At 29.4% G+C, this 17,137-nt stretch overlaps 2 protein-coding genes across 4 annotated transcripts; one reads left to right on the forward strand and one right to left on the reverse strand.

Moving 5' to 3' along the window:
• Positions 1–4,194: 4,194 nt before the first annotated feature.
• Positions 4,195–8,851, forward strand: LOC137922489 (uncharacterized). Of its 3 annotated transcripts, XM_068765508.1 has the most exons (5): positions 4,195–4,608; positions 4,872–4,987; positions 5,317–5,829; positions 7,546–7,800; positions 7,880–7,960. In XM_068765508.1, exons 1-4 carry the CDS (start codon positions 4,305–4,307, stop codon positions 7,783–7,785), a joined length of 1,173 nt encoding a protein of 390 aa, XP_068621609.1. In that variant the 5' UTR covers positions 4,195–4,304; the 3' UTR covers positions 7,786–7,800; positions 7,880–7,960. The 3 variants fall into 3 exon arrangements, with proteins under 3 accessions (XP_068621609.1, XP_068621610.1, XP_068621608.1); XM_068765509.1 differs by lacking the exon at positions 7,546–7,800 and having other exon boundaries at positions 7,880–8,851; XM_068765507.1 differs by having other exon boundaries at positions 7,546–7,970.
• Positions 8,852–9,196: 345 nt separating this feature from the next.
• On the reverse strand, positions 9,197–16,492 carry LOC137922491 (glycerophosphocholine phosphodiesterase GPCPD1-like). The gene is made up of 7 exons (XM_068765510.1): positions 15,271–16,492; positions 14,825–15,050; positions 14,165–14,374; positions 13,668–13,790; positions 11,958–12,092; positions 11,525–11,671; positions 9,197–11,403 (listed from the first exon to the last, which is right to left on the reverse strand). Exons 1-7 carry the CDS (start codon positions 16,341–16,343, stop codon positions 11,023–11,025), a joined length of 2,295 nt encoding a protein of 764 aa, XP_068621611.1. The 5' UTR covers positions 16,344–16,492; the 3' UTR covers positions 9,197–11,022.
• Between the last annotated feature and the right edge of the window lie 645 nt (positions 16,493–17,137).

Raw genomic sequence — 17,137 nt, forward strand, 5'->3', positions numbered from 1 at the left:
TCGGAAAAAAAGTGAGAATGTTTAGTTGTACTGAGTATGCACGTCTGTACAAGTAACAGTCGCTGATCTTATTGAAATATTGTCTGTTAACATGATTCGCAAAGTAAAGCCAAAATTTTAATTTTTCACTATTGAAAGAAGTTAAACTGTCGTGGATTCTCTTTACGAATTGTCAACCTTCATTTTTGCCTCGTCAACGTAGACCCCGTCGAGTCTTCCGTGTACTTTTGAAGGTCGATCAGGAGCCCTTTAAGAACGAAGGTTCTGATAAAATATTTGCAGGTGGTGAAGTAACGGAACTCAGATATCTTGATTAGTTCAAACCAAAAAAGTCTAGGTTTTTTTTATTTTTTTAAACATATACATTTCTTGTGCAAAGTATTATACATTATTATTCATCAATATGACAAGGTGGCGGTAGAACTAAAATAAAAACAAATACTGTGTCAAAGTTGACCGCTGAAGATGTACGTATTTCTTAACGTATGAATAGTTATTGGTACTCAAAATGCGTTATAAATTACAAGTGTTTAATATTATCATATCGTGATACGTTTAGTATTTAAACTAGGCTTGACCTCAGGCTTGGCCTTGTGTCTTAGATACCAGAGATCCTGTGTATTACATGAAACATTATATTTTCTTAAATTATGTCCATGATGCGTAGGTAGATGTATGAGATGTAAGTTGCAACTTATTTGTTAAGTAAATTAATATACCGAAGGTTAGTTGCAAGTGAATTATAATATATTTCAATTTTAAATAAAAATTAATTTGCTAAACGTAACAAATCTCTACTACGCGGAGCACATAAGAATAAGAAAATAATAAATGAATAAGCAAATAAGAGCTTCTGTAGAATTGCTATCAGAGGTTAATTAATTTTATTTATATATACAATTCATAGCTATACAAAAACAAGAAGTCGCGTATTCGATTCCTGGGGTACAATCTTATATGATTCACACTTTTTGCATTAATTTCGTATACAAGATTCCAGAGGATGGGCAGCAGCATCCTCTACGAACCATAAAGATAACACTGCAATCGCCAACCCGCTGGTCGTGGCGATTACAGTATATCCCCTAAATAGATATCGTTGCGGAGGCCTACGCCCAGCAGTGGGCGTCTATGGGCTGAATCGATGAACTAACGACGCAGTCATTTTAACCTTACGTTAACTGACACAAAGTTTTGTTCTCTTATTAAAAATAATAATCCGTAATGAATTTTGTTTTGAATTGTTATTTAATTTAACTTTGCCTGTATTATTTAATATTTTATATTTATATATTGCGTGTGTATTTTGTATGTTTTTAAATGTCATTTGTATCGTATTGAATTTTATGTCGAGTATGTAAAATAAACAATATTTCGAGGGCTGCATGGAAGACTACCACAAATTAATATAAAATAAATCTCTAATTTGTATCTATTGATTATACTACTTTATCAACTTCTGGTATTTCGAATCCGGAACCGACAGAATAGATATTGAAATTAAAAAAGTCGCAATAGCACGTCGGAATAGGAGCATTTAATTCGTACAAATTTCGTCCTGCCGACCGATACTCATATGAAATAATTGGTTTGCTAACTAAAATTTTCCCTCTCTTTTATATAAATTATACGAGATACATAGAGATGGTGGCTTAGTGTTGTTATTATTAGAATTGAAATTGATACTGTTGGATATAAAATTAGGATGTCGTATTTTCGTTCACCTGCGAAATGAGAAAATCAAGTAAGGAAAAGATCACATTTAATACGAAACAGAAGAAAATGTGGGCTACACTTCTAATGTCTGTTCTTTTTTCTCTTATTTGATCAGAAAAGCGAGCTGTATACAAGAAATAATAAGAATACCAGACATACTCCTTAATATTGATTTGCCGAGGTATACAGGAATCTTGAATAATCAAAAAAGTATATGTTGACTCTGGAGTATAGATGTAAGGCCGGTTTAAAACGAATTAAACCAATCGGTTTAAAACGAAAAAAACCGTTTAAAACCGAAAAAACCCATTTTTTTCGATTTTAAACGTTTAGTGTTGACGACTATGTTTTTCTTAAATATAAACACATTATCTATTCCAAGCGTAGACATTACCTGGCTAAGTTGAAAAACTATTATCTAGTTAACTATATTGGTTATTTTGAAAAGATTTATCAATCAGTTTCATTCGGTTTAAAACCAAACTCACACACTTGCACTTCTCACGTGGAGAGACGTCAAGATGCAACGTTGCCAGCTCGCCTACTCCACACCACACACACGCATACATAGCGTGTTGCGTGCGGACATGTCAGTGTTGCCAGTATTATAAAAAAATGTACAAATTTGGATTCAATATAAAGGTACTCGTACCAAATATGCCAAACATTACTAAATAACTAAAATGTAATGAGCTGTTATAAAATTAGATTATTAGGTACCCGACTTTTTCTTGAAAGTAATAAAAAAACTGGCTAATATTACACAGTCCACTCGACAACATGATGATCATACAGTCAAGAAAGTCATGAAAATTTATGGGGCGCCACTATCTTTGTAAAACTGACTGACATTTCTGTCCTAAAATTAAATATGGCAACACTTTATTTCTTTTCATGACTTTCTTGACAGACTGTGTGTGTGCATAGCAGTCAGCGGTGGCTCTCTGTCGGCAAACTCTTTGAACAGAAATTGAGGAGTGGACCTTTGAGTAGACCTTAACTACTTGGAAATAAAGGTCAAACTCCTATCCACAATTTCTTTATGATTTAGGTACATATTTTAATCTATTGTATGTAATATTGTTTCTTTATAATTATAGTACTTTATATGTAATATACTTACCTACATAGGTATAAACTGCATAGGTAACTAACACAAGACCAAGTATTTTTGATAATGATGTGTAAAAACACTGTTCTTATATTTTAGTAGGCGAGTTTTAAACCGTTTAAAAAGATTTATTTGGGGTTTTAAACCGCCACTTTTGGTTTTAAACGTTTTAAATCAGCTTTTTTACATCTATACTCTGGAGCCAGTGCTTGAAAGTCGTGCAAAGACATTGGTTACAGACTGCTTCAAACCGATCCCTTTTTAAATCTATAAGGCAAGCTTATGTCTAGCTAGTCAGTCCTATGATTATGATAATGTTGACAAAAAATGAATAAACGTTTCACAGTTTTGAATTTTTGGATGAAATATGAGAGAAAATAAATCTAAAATTTAATTAAGGTTTCTTTTTTCCCATGGTTCTTTTTGTATTGTAATCATTTTATCTTGTACTTTCTTCTCTTTTAGTAATCCCGTTCTTAATTGCAATTTTTCATCTTTTATTTTCCGATCAATGTCTTTCTTATTATAAATAACAGTCGCTGGTCCAGTTTTTTAATTGACCCTCCTAAGATTTCTTTTTTTCTAGAGAGTGTAGCTATCGGCGCACAGAATGTTGTAGCGGCTTTTCTCAGAGAAACACTTATGTCGACAGTTTTCAAAGCGTTAACTAAATTAAACTAAATAATATAATATAATTAATCCTAACTAAATTATCATAGGAATAATTTAAACTGATATTTTTTTAAAACGCAAATTTATAGAAATATACACTGTAGTATAATTTGTCTTTCGTAAACTGCATTTTTATTAACTGTAAACAATTATTAACACTAAATCAGATAAATAATTTTAACGAGTTACTGTCCAAACGATAATATAGAAAAATGAACATACGGAGGCCGTGAACCACAAACTTTCCATAAATACCGACTATTAAAAAAGTTTTTGTATTAATCATCAAACATATTAAAATAATACTTAATTTAACTCATTAAAATTCGTTATCTACTAATAGATTATGAACTAAACTTTTTATTGACACATATTGAGTATATTTAAACCATTGATATGTATAACCATTTTAATTTAAAAACATTTCTTCTTTCAAACAAATCAACACGGTCTTGTAAGATATTTTTTTTTCACATTTTAAAGTATTTACATAAAATTATTTTTTACAATCATGTATTATTAATACTCAATAACTTAAAAATTATTTGTAATAAAGTTTTTTATGATATGGTTCATAAGCTTATTCCAAAATATGACCTGAAACTATTAAAACATACATAATTTTTTTAATCAAACAGTTTTAATAGCTTGTAATACTGAAAACTGTGACGTAAACGTCACTATAGAAACGTCAAGTATATGTACCATTATTTGGAAGGTTTTAAATAAGATTAAATTTTTTAAGTCAATCATTTAAAACATCTGTAAACAAATATTTAAAAATTAATTTCATGTGGGTTATAAAATGAATACCAATCAGGATAAAATATCACAAGGTGTTATTCCATCAAATGGAAATTTAAACCAAGATAGTACTCGGAATACCTGGGTAAAATTCGATGAAGAATCTCAAGAAAACAATGTCCCTGAATCAGAAGAAAAAGTATTAAATTCCACTGCAGCAAGTACTTCTATTAATGCACCACCAGCTGTTTTAAATACTGAAACTGTTCACGTAAATTTAGAAAGAGGGGACAAGAATATCGAACCTGTATCACCTGGCGCTCCTGCTAAAAGTGTAGAATTTGTTAGCATACGTCCTGGCTTTTGTAAGTTTAATGTAAAATAAGTTTTTAATACTTTAACTATTCTTTTATTTTAATTTTTTACACTTTTCTATAAAAAAAATGAAAAATTATTACTTCATAAACTCTTGGTCCATTTTGTTGTCTTAGTTATCAAGAAGGATCAAATATTTTAAATGTTTATTAAATTTACTAGTATTTGTAAATTAAATTAAGATTGCTTTTTATTATATATGTCTTTTTTATTTATTTACTAGACTACTTTTGTTACATAACTATTTTCATAGCAAATGGAGACTTACTGGTGACGGTTTTGCCTGTAAATACAAATTGGCCTTGGATAACAGCAGCAAGATTTCGACCTGAATTAGTTCCTGAAGAACTTATGGCTCAAGGTTTAACAGTATGTGAATTATTAATATACTTAGAATAACTTGAAATCATTTAATTTATATATGTTACAAGTCAGGATTTGAGTAAAAACAAAAGTTTTATGCAAACTAAGTCCACACTTAAACTTGAGTTAGATATGCATCACATCATGAATATTGAACTGACTATAATGCAATGCATATAAATATGATATATGTGGATTATCAGTATTCAATCAAATAAATAAAAAGTAAAATATGATGATACATAATGATGTTCAGGAGAAATTAAGATCTCTTATTATAAGCATTATATTCTTATTAGCATATAGAATTAATATACATATTGTTTTTATTACAGCTTACTGTTGAAGAATATGTTCATGCAATGGAACTTCTTGTCAATGATGCTCGATTTACACTTTACAATATTTGCTATAAAAGAGTATTAATTTGTTGGATAACACTTGCTTTTCTGGTGCTCTTGTCTCTACTATTTTCTGGCTTAACTGGTCTCACCCTTTTTTCACTTGGAGTATTATGGTTAATACTAAATGCTATGGCTATTTTTCTCTGTATGTGGATAAAGTTAAGACTTTCAAAAGGATTGGAACAATGCTTAGGCAGTGTTAACAAGTTACTGAATAAACATAAATTATTGCTGGCTTTGGATGATAGAGGAAAGATTTCATGCCATAAAGTTAATCTGTGTTTCATTTACTTTGATTCTGGGCCTTGTATTGCACACATACAGCAATTTATTGAAAGTGAAGAAGGAAAAAGTATTATGCAAGGTTGGGAGCAACGGCTCGATGTCACTGTAAATGACATTGTTATACAAGGTAGCCAGTCCACAAGGTTGTCCAGAAAACAGGTATGTCATTGACACTTATAATAACAGTAGTTATTTTTTAAAGAATATTTTGAGTTCATTTTTAAACAATTTCTATAGAAATTAAAAAAAAAAACACTAAAAATATTTGTACTTATTTATAACTTTATAATATATTTACAATAAGTGAATTTATCATCATATACATTGGTTATATTTTTAAAATTCTAAGATAATATAATACTTGAATTCTTGACTTTAAATTTAGTAATGTTATAAATGAGCTATTTCAGGACAAAGAAAGACAATTTTTAAATAATCGTCATAAGTAGGTTCAATGTCAAATTACTTGACATCTGGTAAATAGGATGTTGTAGATGTTTGAATTGATAAAAGCATCAACCTCTTGCTACAAAGTGTTAATTACTTATGCAATGCCATATCCTTAACATTCTTTATTTGTGGTCATGAAACATAAACAGATATTTAATAAGATATAATCTAGCCTTGACAAACACTATAACCCATAATAATTAATCACATACTAAAATAGATCATGCTATTTAATATTAAGAAATGGTAAAGGTTTACTAACTTGGAATTAACCTTTGATCAAATTTAACATTTGAGAAATGCTAACTAAATTAGATTTTTTTTAATTATAGATTGTTCCTTAAAGTCACCTGTTAAATGTTAGCTATCAGGAACCTAAAATATATTTTACCCATTTTTTATCACATTACTAACCTTATTAGGTTATATTTTAATAAATCTAATGTAAGCTTGTTCAAAAAAATTCTTTGGGAAAATATTATATTTGAAAAACTATTTATAGAATATTAATGCTATTGCAATAATAACATTATATTGGCATTGACATTTTAAACTTGGCTAGCTAAATTCATGAAACTAATTATGTCCTGGTGGTGGATCTCGCATTGGGTATCTAGATGGATATTAAAAAGGATTTTAATAAGGACATTAACTATTATTTCAGCTCACTGGCTAAAGTAGATCTTTGGATTTCAAGAGAACTAGTTTTACTATATCAATGATCTCATGTCTCAAGATAATGATTAAAATGACCAGCTTTTCAACAGAATTTTAGATTATGAAGTTTATATTTTTCTATTTATTTTTTAGTTTAGTTATATAACTATTGCATTTGATAAATAGATACTGTGTGTTTAGTAATCAGTAAGGTATTGTTATGATAATGAACCATGGTGCAACCTTGCTTAACAGTTAATGTGGGGCATACTAATGTTCATCCTCAGTATGACAATAAATTGTCTTACTGTTGTTGTAATATAAAAACATTGCAAGAAAGACTAAATAGGTTGTATACCTGATTTGATACTTGCCATACCTGGTACCCACAGATAAGGCATATTAAACATCAAGTCAGACAACAGGTGTTTTACTACTAAATAGATAATCTTCTGTAGCAATGAATTCCACTCATTACATTGAGACATTAGATGGTATGCATATATGTTTGTGCCTGCATGCTTGTGTTTTGTGACTATGTATAAATCAATTTACAATATATATTCTGACAGCCATGGTAACACTGTATAAATAAGTAAATAGACACTCAGTTGTACCATAGCCAAACATTATTTTATTATTAGCTTATAGCTATTACAGCACTTATTTTACTGGCACACAGGTCTTTATAACATATTTTTCATAAATTTATTTAGCATGTTATACATGTAATATAGTGGTGGGTAAGCGAGGTGTATAAATGTGCAGGATATGGCAGAGCAAGTGTATCTACGATATCTACAACGGTGGGGAAAAGACTTCTTGCGGCGTCGTCTATACTGGACTCTAGACGAGGAAGGCGGAAACCCCGCGGCTCCGCGACATTTACCTCTCGCGCTCTGCCCTTGTCAATATGTGGAAGAAATTTTAAGGAATAAAGAACCTAAAGATACTCGCGCCTGTTGCCCAGCCTGCAATGACTGGCTTAGGCGCCGTGGTATCGATTGACATTCCTTCGTCTCGGCAAGTCATCTTTACTTATAAACTTTAAAATTGTATCCTAAAACTGATCTTAGGTACAGTTTATATTTATTTTACACAGGAAAGAGCCGCGCTACTATTTTTGCGTTATGCGGGAAGATGGGGAGCGCATGCTGTCAAAAACCGATTAAATCTTACGAGTATGGTGCCTGGACGGCACGGTGAGAAATATGTATGTCCGTGTCAGTTTATAGAAGAACATCTTAAAACAAAACCACCCGCTGGCATTGCTAAATTTTTCATGTTACCTAATCAAAATAATAATTTTTATTAAAACACGATATTCCGTCCAATATCATATCTATATAATTTGAATAACACTCTCGGTATGAAGAATATGATATAGCGATATGTGGTATGATTGTATCTAAACGTAATCCTTTCGTTAGGATTGGTTATTTTATGTGCGAAAGAAAATGTTATAAACTAGTTTTCCATAATGATTTACATCATCATGGATTACAATTAAACAAAGTTTTGTAAATCATTGTATTTAAAATATTGTGTAAAGTAACATATATTATAATCGTTACCTTTATTAAGTAATACACAATTTTAAAACAGTCGTAAGTTATAACTTATTATGCTAAATATTTTAATAATTTCAATTAGCAATTTAATAAGTGACTATTGAAACTTTCACTAAATCTTTTGATTATCAACATTTTATAGAATTTTTCAAGCCTAAAAGGTCTTTAACAAATTCTTGACAGGGCTAATTTTCGTGTACACATTTTTTAGCGCAGGGCGTATTTTAAAGTAGCACGCAAGTAGTTTAAACAAACCACTTTTCTTGGACCATTCAAGTGAAGTTCTTTTACTTAAATAACAATGCACTTCTTAACAAGCTTTCAGAATTTATTTCAGCAAAAATAACTTAATTTTTTTATGTATTATCATTAATGAACTGCGCCAATTATTATGTAATCTGTTGTACATCTGTTATACCTATTTTACTTTCATACACATAGATTTAAGTATATTTATTAGTTTTATTTACATTTTACATTACTTAGACGTAAAGATATCACGTAATCACAAAAAATATTTATACAATTGCTGTAAGATTTAAGAAATATTATAAATTTTATTGATTTATTTTTCTTATTAGGGTCAAAAATAATATTTATTGAGACAATCATTAATAAAATCCGTTACAAGTTAAATAAGATTCAAAAAGAATATTGACTCTCAGTAATATTAATATAATTTAGCTATTTATCATATTGTTTTTATTAGATGGCGTTATTACAACTAGTCCAGAAATTTATGTCATAAACAGCAGCCTAAATATATTTGTTTTATAACGTTTAAAAACCAAAGGCAAGCTTTTATCATATATTTTTTAAAGAACTGATGTTATTGTACCGGAATTGAATTATTTATTTATTAAATAAGTGAACATGTATTAACAGAGCATGATTTTAAAATTTAAATTCCTTAGTATTGCTGATACTATTAATCTCGTATACACAAATTTGTGGATTTTTTTTTCAATTGTACTCTGAAGCAGTCTTTAGATACCTTGACATTGTGATAGCGAAATTTAGATTCGAAATTACATTAATATGACAGCATATTACTTATAGGGGAGTGTACAAAAGAATAATATTTCAGCTTAACCTCCAGGACAGTTACTGCCTATAGAATTTCATCAAATTAAGTTCTACTTCAAGTTGTAAAGGATGTAGAGCTGATACTATTTTGTATTCACACATAATTATTGAATCGCCGACGTATCCGAATACCTCATTTTAAAGAAATAAATGCCTGATGATATTACTTTTTAACATGTTAAATTTTATGTCGTAATTAGATAGTTTTTAAATTGTTTCTAACATGTGATTCAGTTATATATATGTAAAATTCAGAGAATGTTATAATTTCATCATTAGACTAAAACAAGTCAATAATAGTTTTCACAGAAGATTCAGATGAATATATCTGTAGTCTCATTGTAGACTAGGATGAATATTGCGAAAAATGTTTAGCAATATACATCCTAGTTGACCAACTAGACTGCCAATGGGCACAAAATAATATTAAAACTAAAAATTATTTTAGTGCCAATAGCAATAATGCCTACCTACCATTGTAAATAAGTTCTATGTGTATATGAAGGAACTTGTACATGTAATTTACATTTTAAAGGTGTCTAACAAAATGTTTAGGAAAGTAAACATAATATATATTTTTATATACTTTTACTTGTTTTATGTAAACTTATGTTGTGATTGTTATTGAAACATTCCGTCCAATGTTATTGAAGTACTTAATAACTAGTGTAATGTTATATCCTTACATTTCTGTACCTAATTATTTATTTGAAATATACATTTTACAAAGAAAAAATGTTTCATTTTTCTTACAAACATACAACAATGAAAAATCTAACATTTAATTTGATTTTAACATTTCTCATTGACAAAACACAATGAATATTGCTTCAAAAACAACAAAAAAGCGTAGATGGCAAACTATTTACCTTTACCTAGTTCCAGGACAGACATCCTTTAGGCACAGACATGTCACACAGATAAGTTTCAAACAGATTTGTTGAATAACGTATTAATGAAAATATTTTTTTAAGGGAACTAAATTTAATTAAAAATAATAAGAAAATCACAAAATAATGCTTTTTGTTATAAAATTAAATATATCACAGTTGAAAGTGCATACTAGGTAATCCATTTATTGGACTTTTATCCTAGTTATTATTAATAATTATTTTATATATGTTATAAATTCTATACATATAATTATTTAATTAATTAGTATGACTTTTACAGTGAAATTTACATCAAGATATTTAAAATATTTGTTAACTTATGTTAGAAACCAAGCAAAATCTATGGACTTACCTTATTACCATGAAGCAATGATAAAATGTTCTGAATAATAAATACCTTTACATAGTTACACATTACTGATTATTAAATATTATTAGATAACCAAGTTTTCAGGATTAGGAGCTATTACATCATAATATGAGTTTCTAATGCTCTATATGGCTACTTTGCTATAGTCACTAGAATAAAACTTAGTTAAAATATTTTAACTATAATGAATACATTATAACAATAATATCGGTAATTACTTGAAATGGTGTTACAGTTACAAAATAAAAAAAAATTATAGCAACTACAATTTAACAAAAATTGAGCAAGTATATTAGAAATATTGGAAACTACATAGATAGTTTCCTTATTCATTGTTGTCTTTGCGCAGTTTTTTTGGTGAACCCTTTGCTGTATCTCCAGAAGGTAAGATGCCATAACATGAATTTTTTTGTTCTTTAACCTGGGTTTCCTTTTCAATTTTCATAATTAATTCCTTGTTGCGTTTTAAATTTCTTTCACTAAAATCATCTCTAAGATCTATAGAAGATGCAAGTGATTCTAGAGAGGTCACTGTAGAGCGATCAAGTAAAGTATTGCATAGCGCAAGGTTAAGAAATGCTGGTGGTTCAGAATCATTATTGTTTTGTGATGTAGTTGAGCTGCCAGAAGCGGGTTGTTCCTCCACGGCTGCCAATTTCATTAATTCTCTCTGCGACTCTCGAGCCTCCATCAAGAATATGCTCTCCTGATAAAGCCACAATAACAGAAAAAAGCATAATATGTGCAAAATACTTTTTAAAATAGCTCTAGAATAAAGTGAGCAGTGATAGTGAAAGTAAACTACAAATTTTATTTTTAAAACATACCTTAACATCCTTTGTTATGTATTGATCAAGCTTATCATAAATGACAGCATGTAAACCCATCTCCTTAAGTTTTTTAATAGTATTTTTATCGTTGTTATCATCACCCCAACAAAATATGACCAGTCCAGCATCAGTGGCTAATTTTACCTAAAAAATAGTGAAAATTCAAGGTGATATATCTCCTTTGCAACATCAAGAGTCTATAAGGATGCAGAGACTATTTCTGTAGACAAATATTGTCTATATAATGGTTTTTGTGTTGACTCAATAGAATTCTGACTGTAGAGAGTGCAAATTTGACATTCCCTTAATTTATTTAAACCCTTATGGTGTTGCAGTTATAAGATTTCCTTTCACCTAACCATAAAGTGAAGTCTTGTTTGTAACTTAGTTTTTAAAAATAAAGAGTAAATAACACATTGAAAACATGTACCTGTGTTGGATCTCTTAGTAAGTCTTCAGTGTGAACTACAATACCTAAAATATCTGAACTCACAGCATTCTGCACAGCTGCAGGAATGGTTAAGCACCGAGGGTCTCTATAAGGCTGATACTTGTTTGTAACACCCTGTAACAAAAAAGAAAATTTTGTTATTGCACATTTTTAAATGTTTTTTTTTATATCTTCATTTATCATGGTCATTTTTTGAATGAAATGGCGCTTTTAGGTTCTCCCACTGTATAAAATCAATTAAATCAGCAAAACACATGAAGCCATCACATATTTAAAAAGTTGAATGTAATTTAAAGTAAATTTAAAAAAATAATTAAACTTTATATTAATTAAACTTTTAAATTAAATGAAAATAAAGAAATTTTCTATTTCATAAAACTTTCAAGTTAAAAGACAGCTCTGTTGAATAATATTTTGATGTAATTATAAAAGAGGATAATTTGTTTCTGCTTCATATATACTGGCCACGTTATATTGTTCTGGTGGTTGGTATCCCATATTTATATAAATCATTCTTATGATGAGTGCGTAAGTCAGTAATCAATACCAAAGGGGCTCGGAATCATATTGATGAATATCAAGTATCGGATATAGATTATGTTAGTTTTATCATATCATTATCCCTTCATAAGCTATATATTTTAGGTTTTAAAATAACATACAATATCACGTAACAAAAAATGTAAGTTTCAATTTTTAATCTAAAGAAACTAAAAGAAAACTAATATGAATGAAATGTTATTGTAAAGACTATTGGGGAACAATATATATCTTTAGGCAGTGGCGTAGCTAGGGGGTGGCGAGCGGGGCGGCCGCACCAGGCACCACAAGCAGGGGGGGCACCAAAGTTGAAAATAATTTTTTTGATTTTTTTTTTGAATGATGAATAATGAAATGTTAAAAGAAAAATGAAAACCATAAATTAAAGTAAATAACATAAAAAGAATATCGAATTTTATTATTTTTGTGCTAAAAAAGTTGTTAAATAATATGAACATTAAAAAAAACAATAAACGGTTACAAAAATATAATATACACAGTGTTTAATAAGCCTTTCATTCCCAAAACACATAAAGTGTTTTTTAAAAGGGCCCTAAATGACAAAATAATAAATTATTACATTATTGCAAGATTATTTAATGATAAATAGATTAAATAATCTTGCAATAATGTCAATAGAACATGAACTAGTCGACACTATTGATTTTGAAAATGTGATTAATGACTTTGCAGGCCAAAAAGCGAGGAATGTTCGTTTTAAATTTTCCCAATAAATTTTATTAAGATTTAATGTTATTTTATATATATTTATTATTATTTTGAACCAAAAAAATATATATTAACTACATTCTGTTCTGAATTTTGAAATTATTTAGACTCTTTAGGAGGGGGGGGGGGGCACCAAGCCCCAATCTGCCCCAGGCCCCAAATACCATAGCTACGCCACTGTCTTTAGGTAACTGCGAAGGCTTTATTGAATCAAAAGGGTCATAGATTTAAGGGCTGGCTGTGAAGTAAATTTTAATTAGTAATTTTGTAGGCCTACTATTAGTACAAAAACTGTCCAATTTCTATAAATATAATTTAATCTAGGATAGCAAACATGACTAAAAATTCATCATTCATAGTTTATTCTAAAGCATATTTTCATTATTTTTTAACACTCAGAAATATTTTAAATATACTCACAACAGTCAAAAACATCACTGGATATTTATTCTGTTTGTTCCGGACCATAGTACAAATGTCAGGATTGAAACATGAAAATACAATTCGCCTCTCTCCAGCATGTTTCAACACCACCTCCAAGACCTTAACAGTAACAAGGTTTTAACAAGAAAAATATATTTTATGGGTACCAGAAAGTAATATACTTTCTGTTGACATATTTTACAGAAAAACCAATTGATTTTGTATACTAGATGGAAAAGGCGATAAAGGTGAATAAATTGTTGGTTAGAAATAAGAATATTTTAGTGAAATTTGTTGGTAAATTTTGATAAAATATGTAATCAGTGCATTTATGTATTATATGTTGTATATTTATGTTTAACCTCCAGATATTTTCAACAAGTGTAATTTAAGTTAATTATTAATTAAATTACGCAAATAAAATTTTGTTTTGAAAGGTCAATGTGAAACATTAATTAAACCAAATTAAAAGTTTTAATAAAACTATTGTATACCTTGTCAACATAAACATTCATATCAAATGGATTATTTAATTCAAAAGATCCATCATTTAGTTCCATTGTCCATTTTAACTCAATATTAAACCCTACATGAATGTCAATGCTTTTTAGTGTATCTTCTAAAGTAGGGAAGGGTTGATGTTCTTCTAAATCTTCATCAAAAAACAAAATCTCATGGTTGCGACCTTCAACTAAATGGTATACCTATAAAAAGATATAATAACTATTAGAGTTTGTAAATAAATTAAAAGTTGTGTGAAAATTTTAAACTATTTTGTGTTTCCAAAAATATCAACCAGGATGACATTAAAAATTGTTATTTAATAATAATAAGAACTATGAACTTTAAGTAGTAACTTTTATTACAATCTCTTATATATTTTGTGGTCAGTGTAGCAAAACTGCACTTTAAATTAGTATGCAGTTTTAATCTTACACCAGCTATGTTTATGTTCTAAGATTATGCCTATTTCATTAAAATTGTTCTTAGGGAATTTGGTCAATTGATTATTTTTTGTGTTATATTTGTATAAATAATTTATATAAAAACACATTTAAGTCATATTGTAGATGAAATAAAGCTTTAAAAAGTCAATCAAATCTCCAACAAAAACTCTTGAAAAATAAATTCGGCTACATCACATAATGTTATACCTTAAGTTTTTGTAGATGGTCCAAAGTAAGGTCCTTCACAGGCAATTCTAGCATTTCTGTAAAATCAACCTCCTTTTTTCTTTTCATTGAAATACATACATGAAAATCATGATATAAAACTGGAATCATATCTTTACTTAGCTGAACATCAAATTCCAACAAATCTGCACCACTGGCAGCTGCTTTTTTAAGGGAAGCTATTGTATTTTCACGAATAGCATTTCCTCTGAAAATAGTATTATTACAGAAAATACTCTAGGCAACAAAGTCACAGATTTTTAAAATGACAAGGATAAGAAGAATTGGTGAATGTCATCCCTGGTCATGTTTAACACAACTAAAGTAAAACATCAATTAAGATTATTGGTGATATTGCTCAATGCTAAAGTTTTTAATACAAAAGAGGAATAACCTATTATTTTATATTGCTTATAATGATTACTTACTCCTTAGTTTTAAAGCTTGCACCCAAACCTCGATGACCAACCTCTAAACCTGTCCAAGAAGGATCCCAGTGCTTAGCATAAGAGACTTGAAGGTTACAAATATTTTCTTTCAAAGGTTGAACAATTAAATATTCAAAATTTACAGTCCCCAAAGGACGGTGTTTTACATTACAAGTAATAGGTAACTCGAGAATGCCTTCAGATGGTTTGAACATATTAGGGAGAACATATGTATAACCAACATGATAAGGAGGATCTTCCATGGCAGCTCGGCTACTATATGAGTAGAAATCAATAAGGTAAGCTAAAAGGTTATGATTGGGAGCATACACATTAACTAAAAGGAGATCATTTGGTTTATATTCTCTACCAAACTGTTCCTGAGGTTGGAGTTGACACATTTCCTGATTATTGTCAAGAGTGGATACCTCCACATAAACAGCTGAAGGAATTTCTATTTCTGTTGTATCAGTACTTTGCGAATCTTCAAGGTGTGCTTCAGTTCCAAATGACAAATTAACAGGTGTCACTTTAATTAAAATTATTCTATTTGTGACACGACTTTTTAATTTTAATGAATCATTGATAAATTTAAATTGAACTAATGTTTGATTAGTTAGCCATCCTCTATTTATTTTATGATTGCCATTAAATTCACCAAAAATATCAGTAGTTGGTTGTTGCATATTTTCTTTAACAACTCTTGGTTGGATATTGGTCTCCCATCTCCGAATAAAAACATTTTTCGGTTCTTCATTAACGAGACATATGGCATAACGATAAAATACGTCACAGATATTAGGTATTGTTATCCTTAGACTCCAAAGATCGGTACCTTCTTTCGGTTCGAGGGGAACAATCTTTGCATAGTCCCATCCGCCGAGTTCCGTAGTGCTTCCTGATATAAAAACTTTCTCTTTAGGACCTATGTTAGGAACTAAAACGGTGAAAACCCATTCTTGCGCCATGATAACACTCTGTTGAATTTCTTTTTGATCTGACAATACTTTTTGAGTTTTTAACTTACTACTTTTACGTTTTTTTTGTTCGTCTAAGAAAAACCAGCGTTGCATAACAAAGAACGGGTATTAAAACACAAAGAGGTCAAATTGATAAGTATAACAGTATTTTTGAAATAATAATTGTTGTCATAAGCACTACATAAAATTTTGGAACGATTTAGTAACACAACAGAAAATATTTTAACTAGTGATGTTCGAAGAAAAAGCAATCAATGAGTTTTAATTTGACATATCATTTCTGAATTTTTATTATTGGTTTTTGTCAGCAGTGTGACATAGTGTTGGGACATTTAACCACAGAAAAGATTTTTAGCATATTTATTTTTAGATATTAATGACTACATTTACTATTTTACTAAATAGATGCATGAAATCTTTAAAATGTAAAAATGTTATTATTGTTTAGGATAATTAATCGTTAATGATTAATAGATTATTTGTTGAAATAGCGTTTTAAGATCAAAAATAACTTATTAAAACTGATAAAAGGATTATTAAGGATACATATAATAAGTTGATTAATAATACATACAATAATAGTTTATCGACTATAGTTTACAGCCGGTAGTTTATTCTGTAGGTGATAACAAACCTCAATTATTTTTGAAAGGTTTGTAGCGTTCACACTCCGTATTGTTAACCCCTACCGTCACGATAGTTTTATGTAAAATCATTGTGAGTTGCTGTTATTTCAAGTGTCCCTCTTCGTCCTAATGTTAGCCAGACAGTGGGAACCGACCAAACGCGTTCTGATTGACAGCTTTGCTACCAAAAACGAGAATTAAATTACAGGCTTTTCGCGCTCTGTCCTCTCAAATCCGCAAAATGTGTCCAATGCTAACAGT

This window comes from Battus philenor, unplaced genomic scaffold, assembly GCF_028537555.1.
Source record: "Battus philenor isolate CCGP_79_NKW_IND1 unplaced genomic scaffold, ilBatPhil1.0.hap1 SCAF_2, whole genome shotgun sequence".
NCBI lineage: Eukaryota > Metazoa > Arthropoda > Insecta > Lepidoptera > Papilionidae > Battus > Battus philenor.

What these genes read in the sequence shown, in the direction of transcription:
- LOC137922491 (XM_068765510.1), bottom strand. Translation starts at nt 16,343, where the DNA reads ATGCAACGCTGGTTTTTCTTAGACGAACAAAAAAAACGTAAAAGTAGT. An exon ending in TGAATGTTTATGTTGACAAG is followed by an intron (nt 13,791 to 14,164) that starts GTATACAATAGT and finishes GTTACTGTTAAG; the next exon opens with GTCTTGGAGGTGGTGTTGAA. An exon ending in ACATAACAAAGGATGTTAAG is followed by an intron (nt 11,404 to 11,524) that starts GTATGTTTTAAA and finishes TGGCTTTATCAG; the next exon opens with GAGAGCATATTCTTGATGGA.
- LOC137922489 (XM_068765507.1), top strand. Translation starts at nt 4,305, where the DNA reads ATGAATACCAATCAGGATAAAATATCACAAGGTGTTATTCCATCAAAT. An exon ending in TAGCATACGTCCTGGCTTTT is followed by an intron (nt 4,609 to 4,871) that starts GTAAGTTTAATG and finishes CTATTTTCATAG; the next exon opens with CAAATGGAGACTTACTGGTG. An exon ending in TTATGGCTCAAGGTTTAACA is followed by an intron (nt 4,988 to 5,316) that starts GTATGTGAATTA and finishes TTTTTATTACAG; the next exon opens with CTTACTGTTGAAGAATATGT.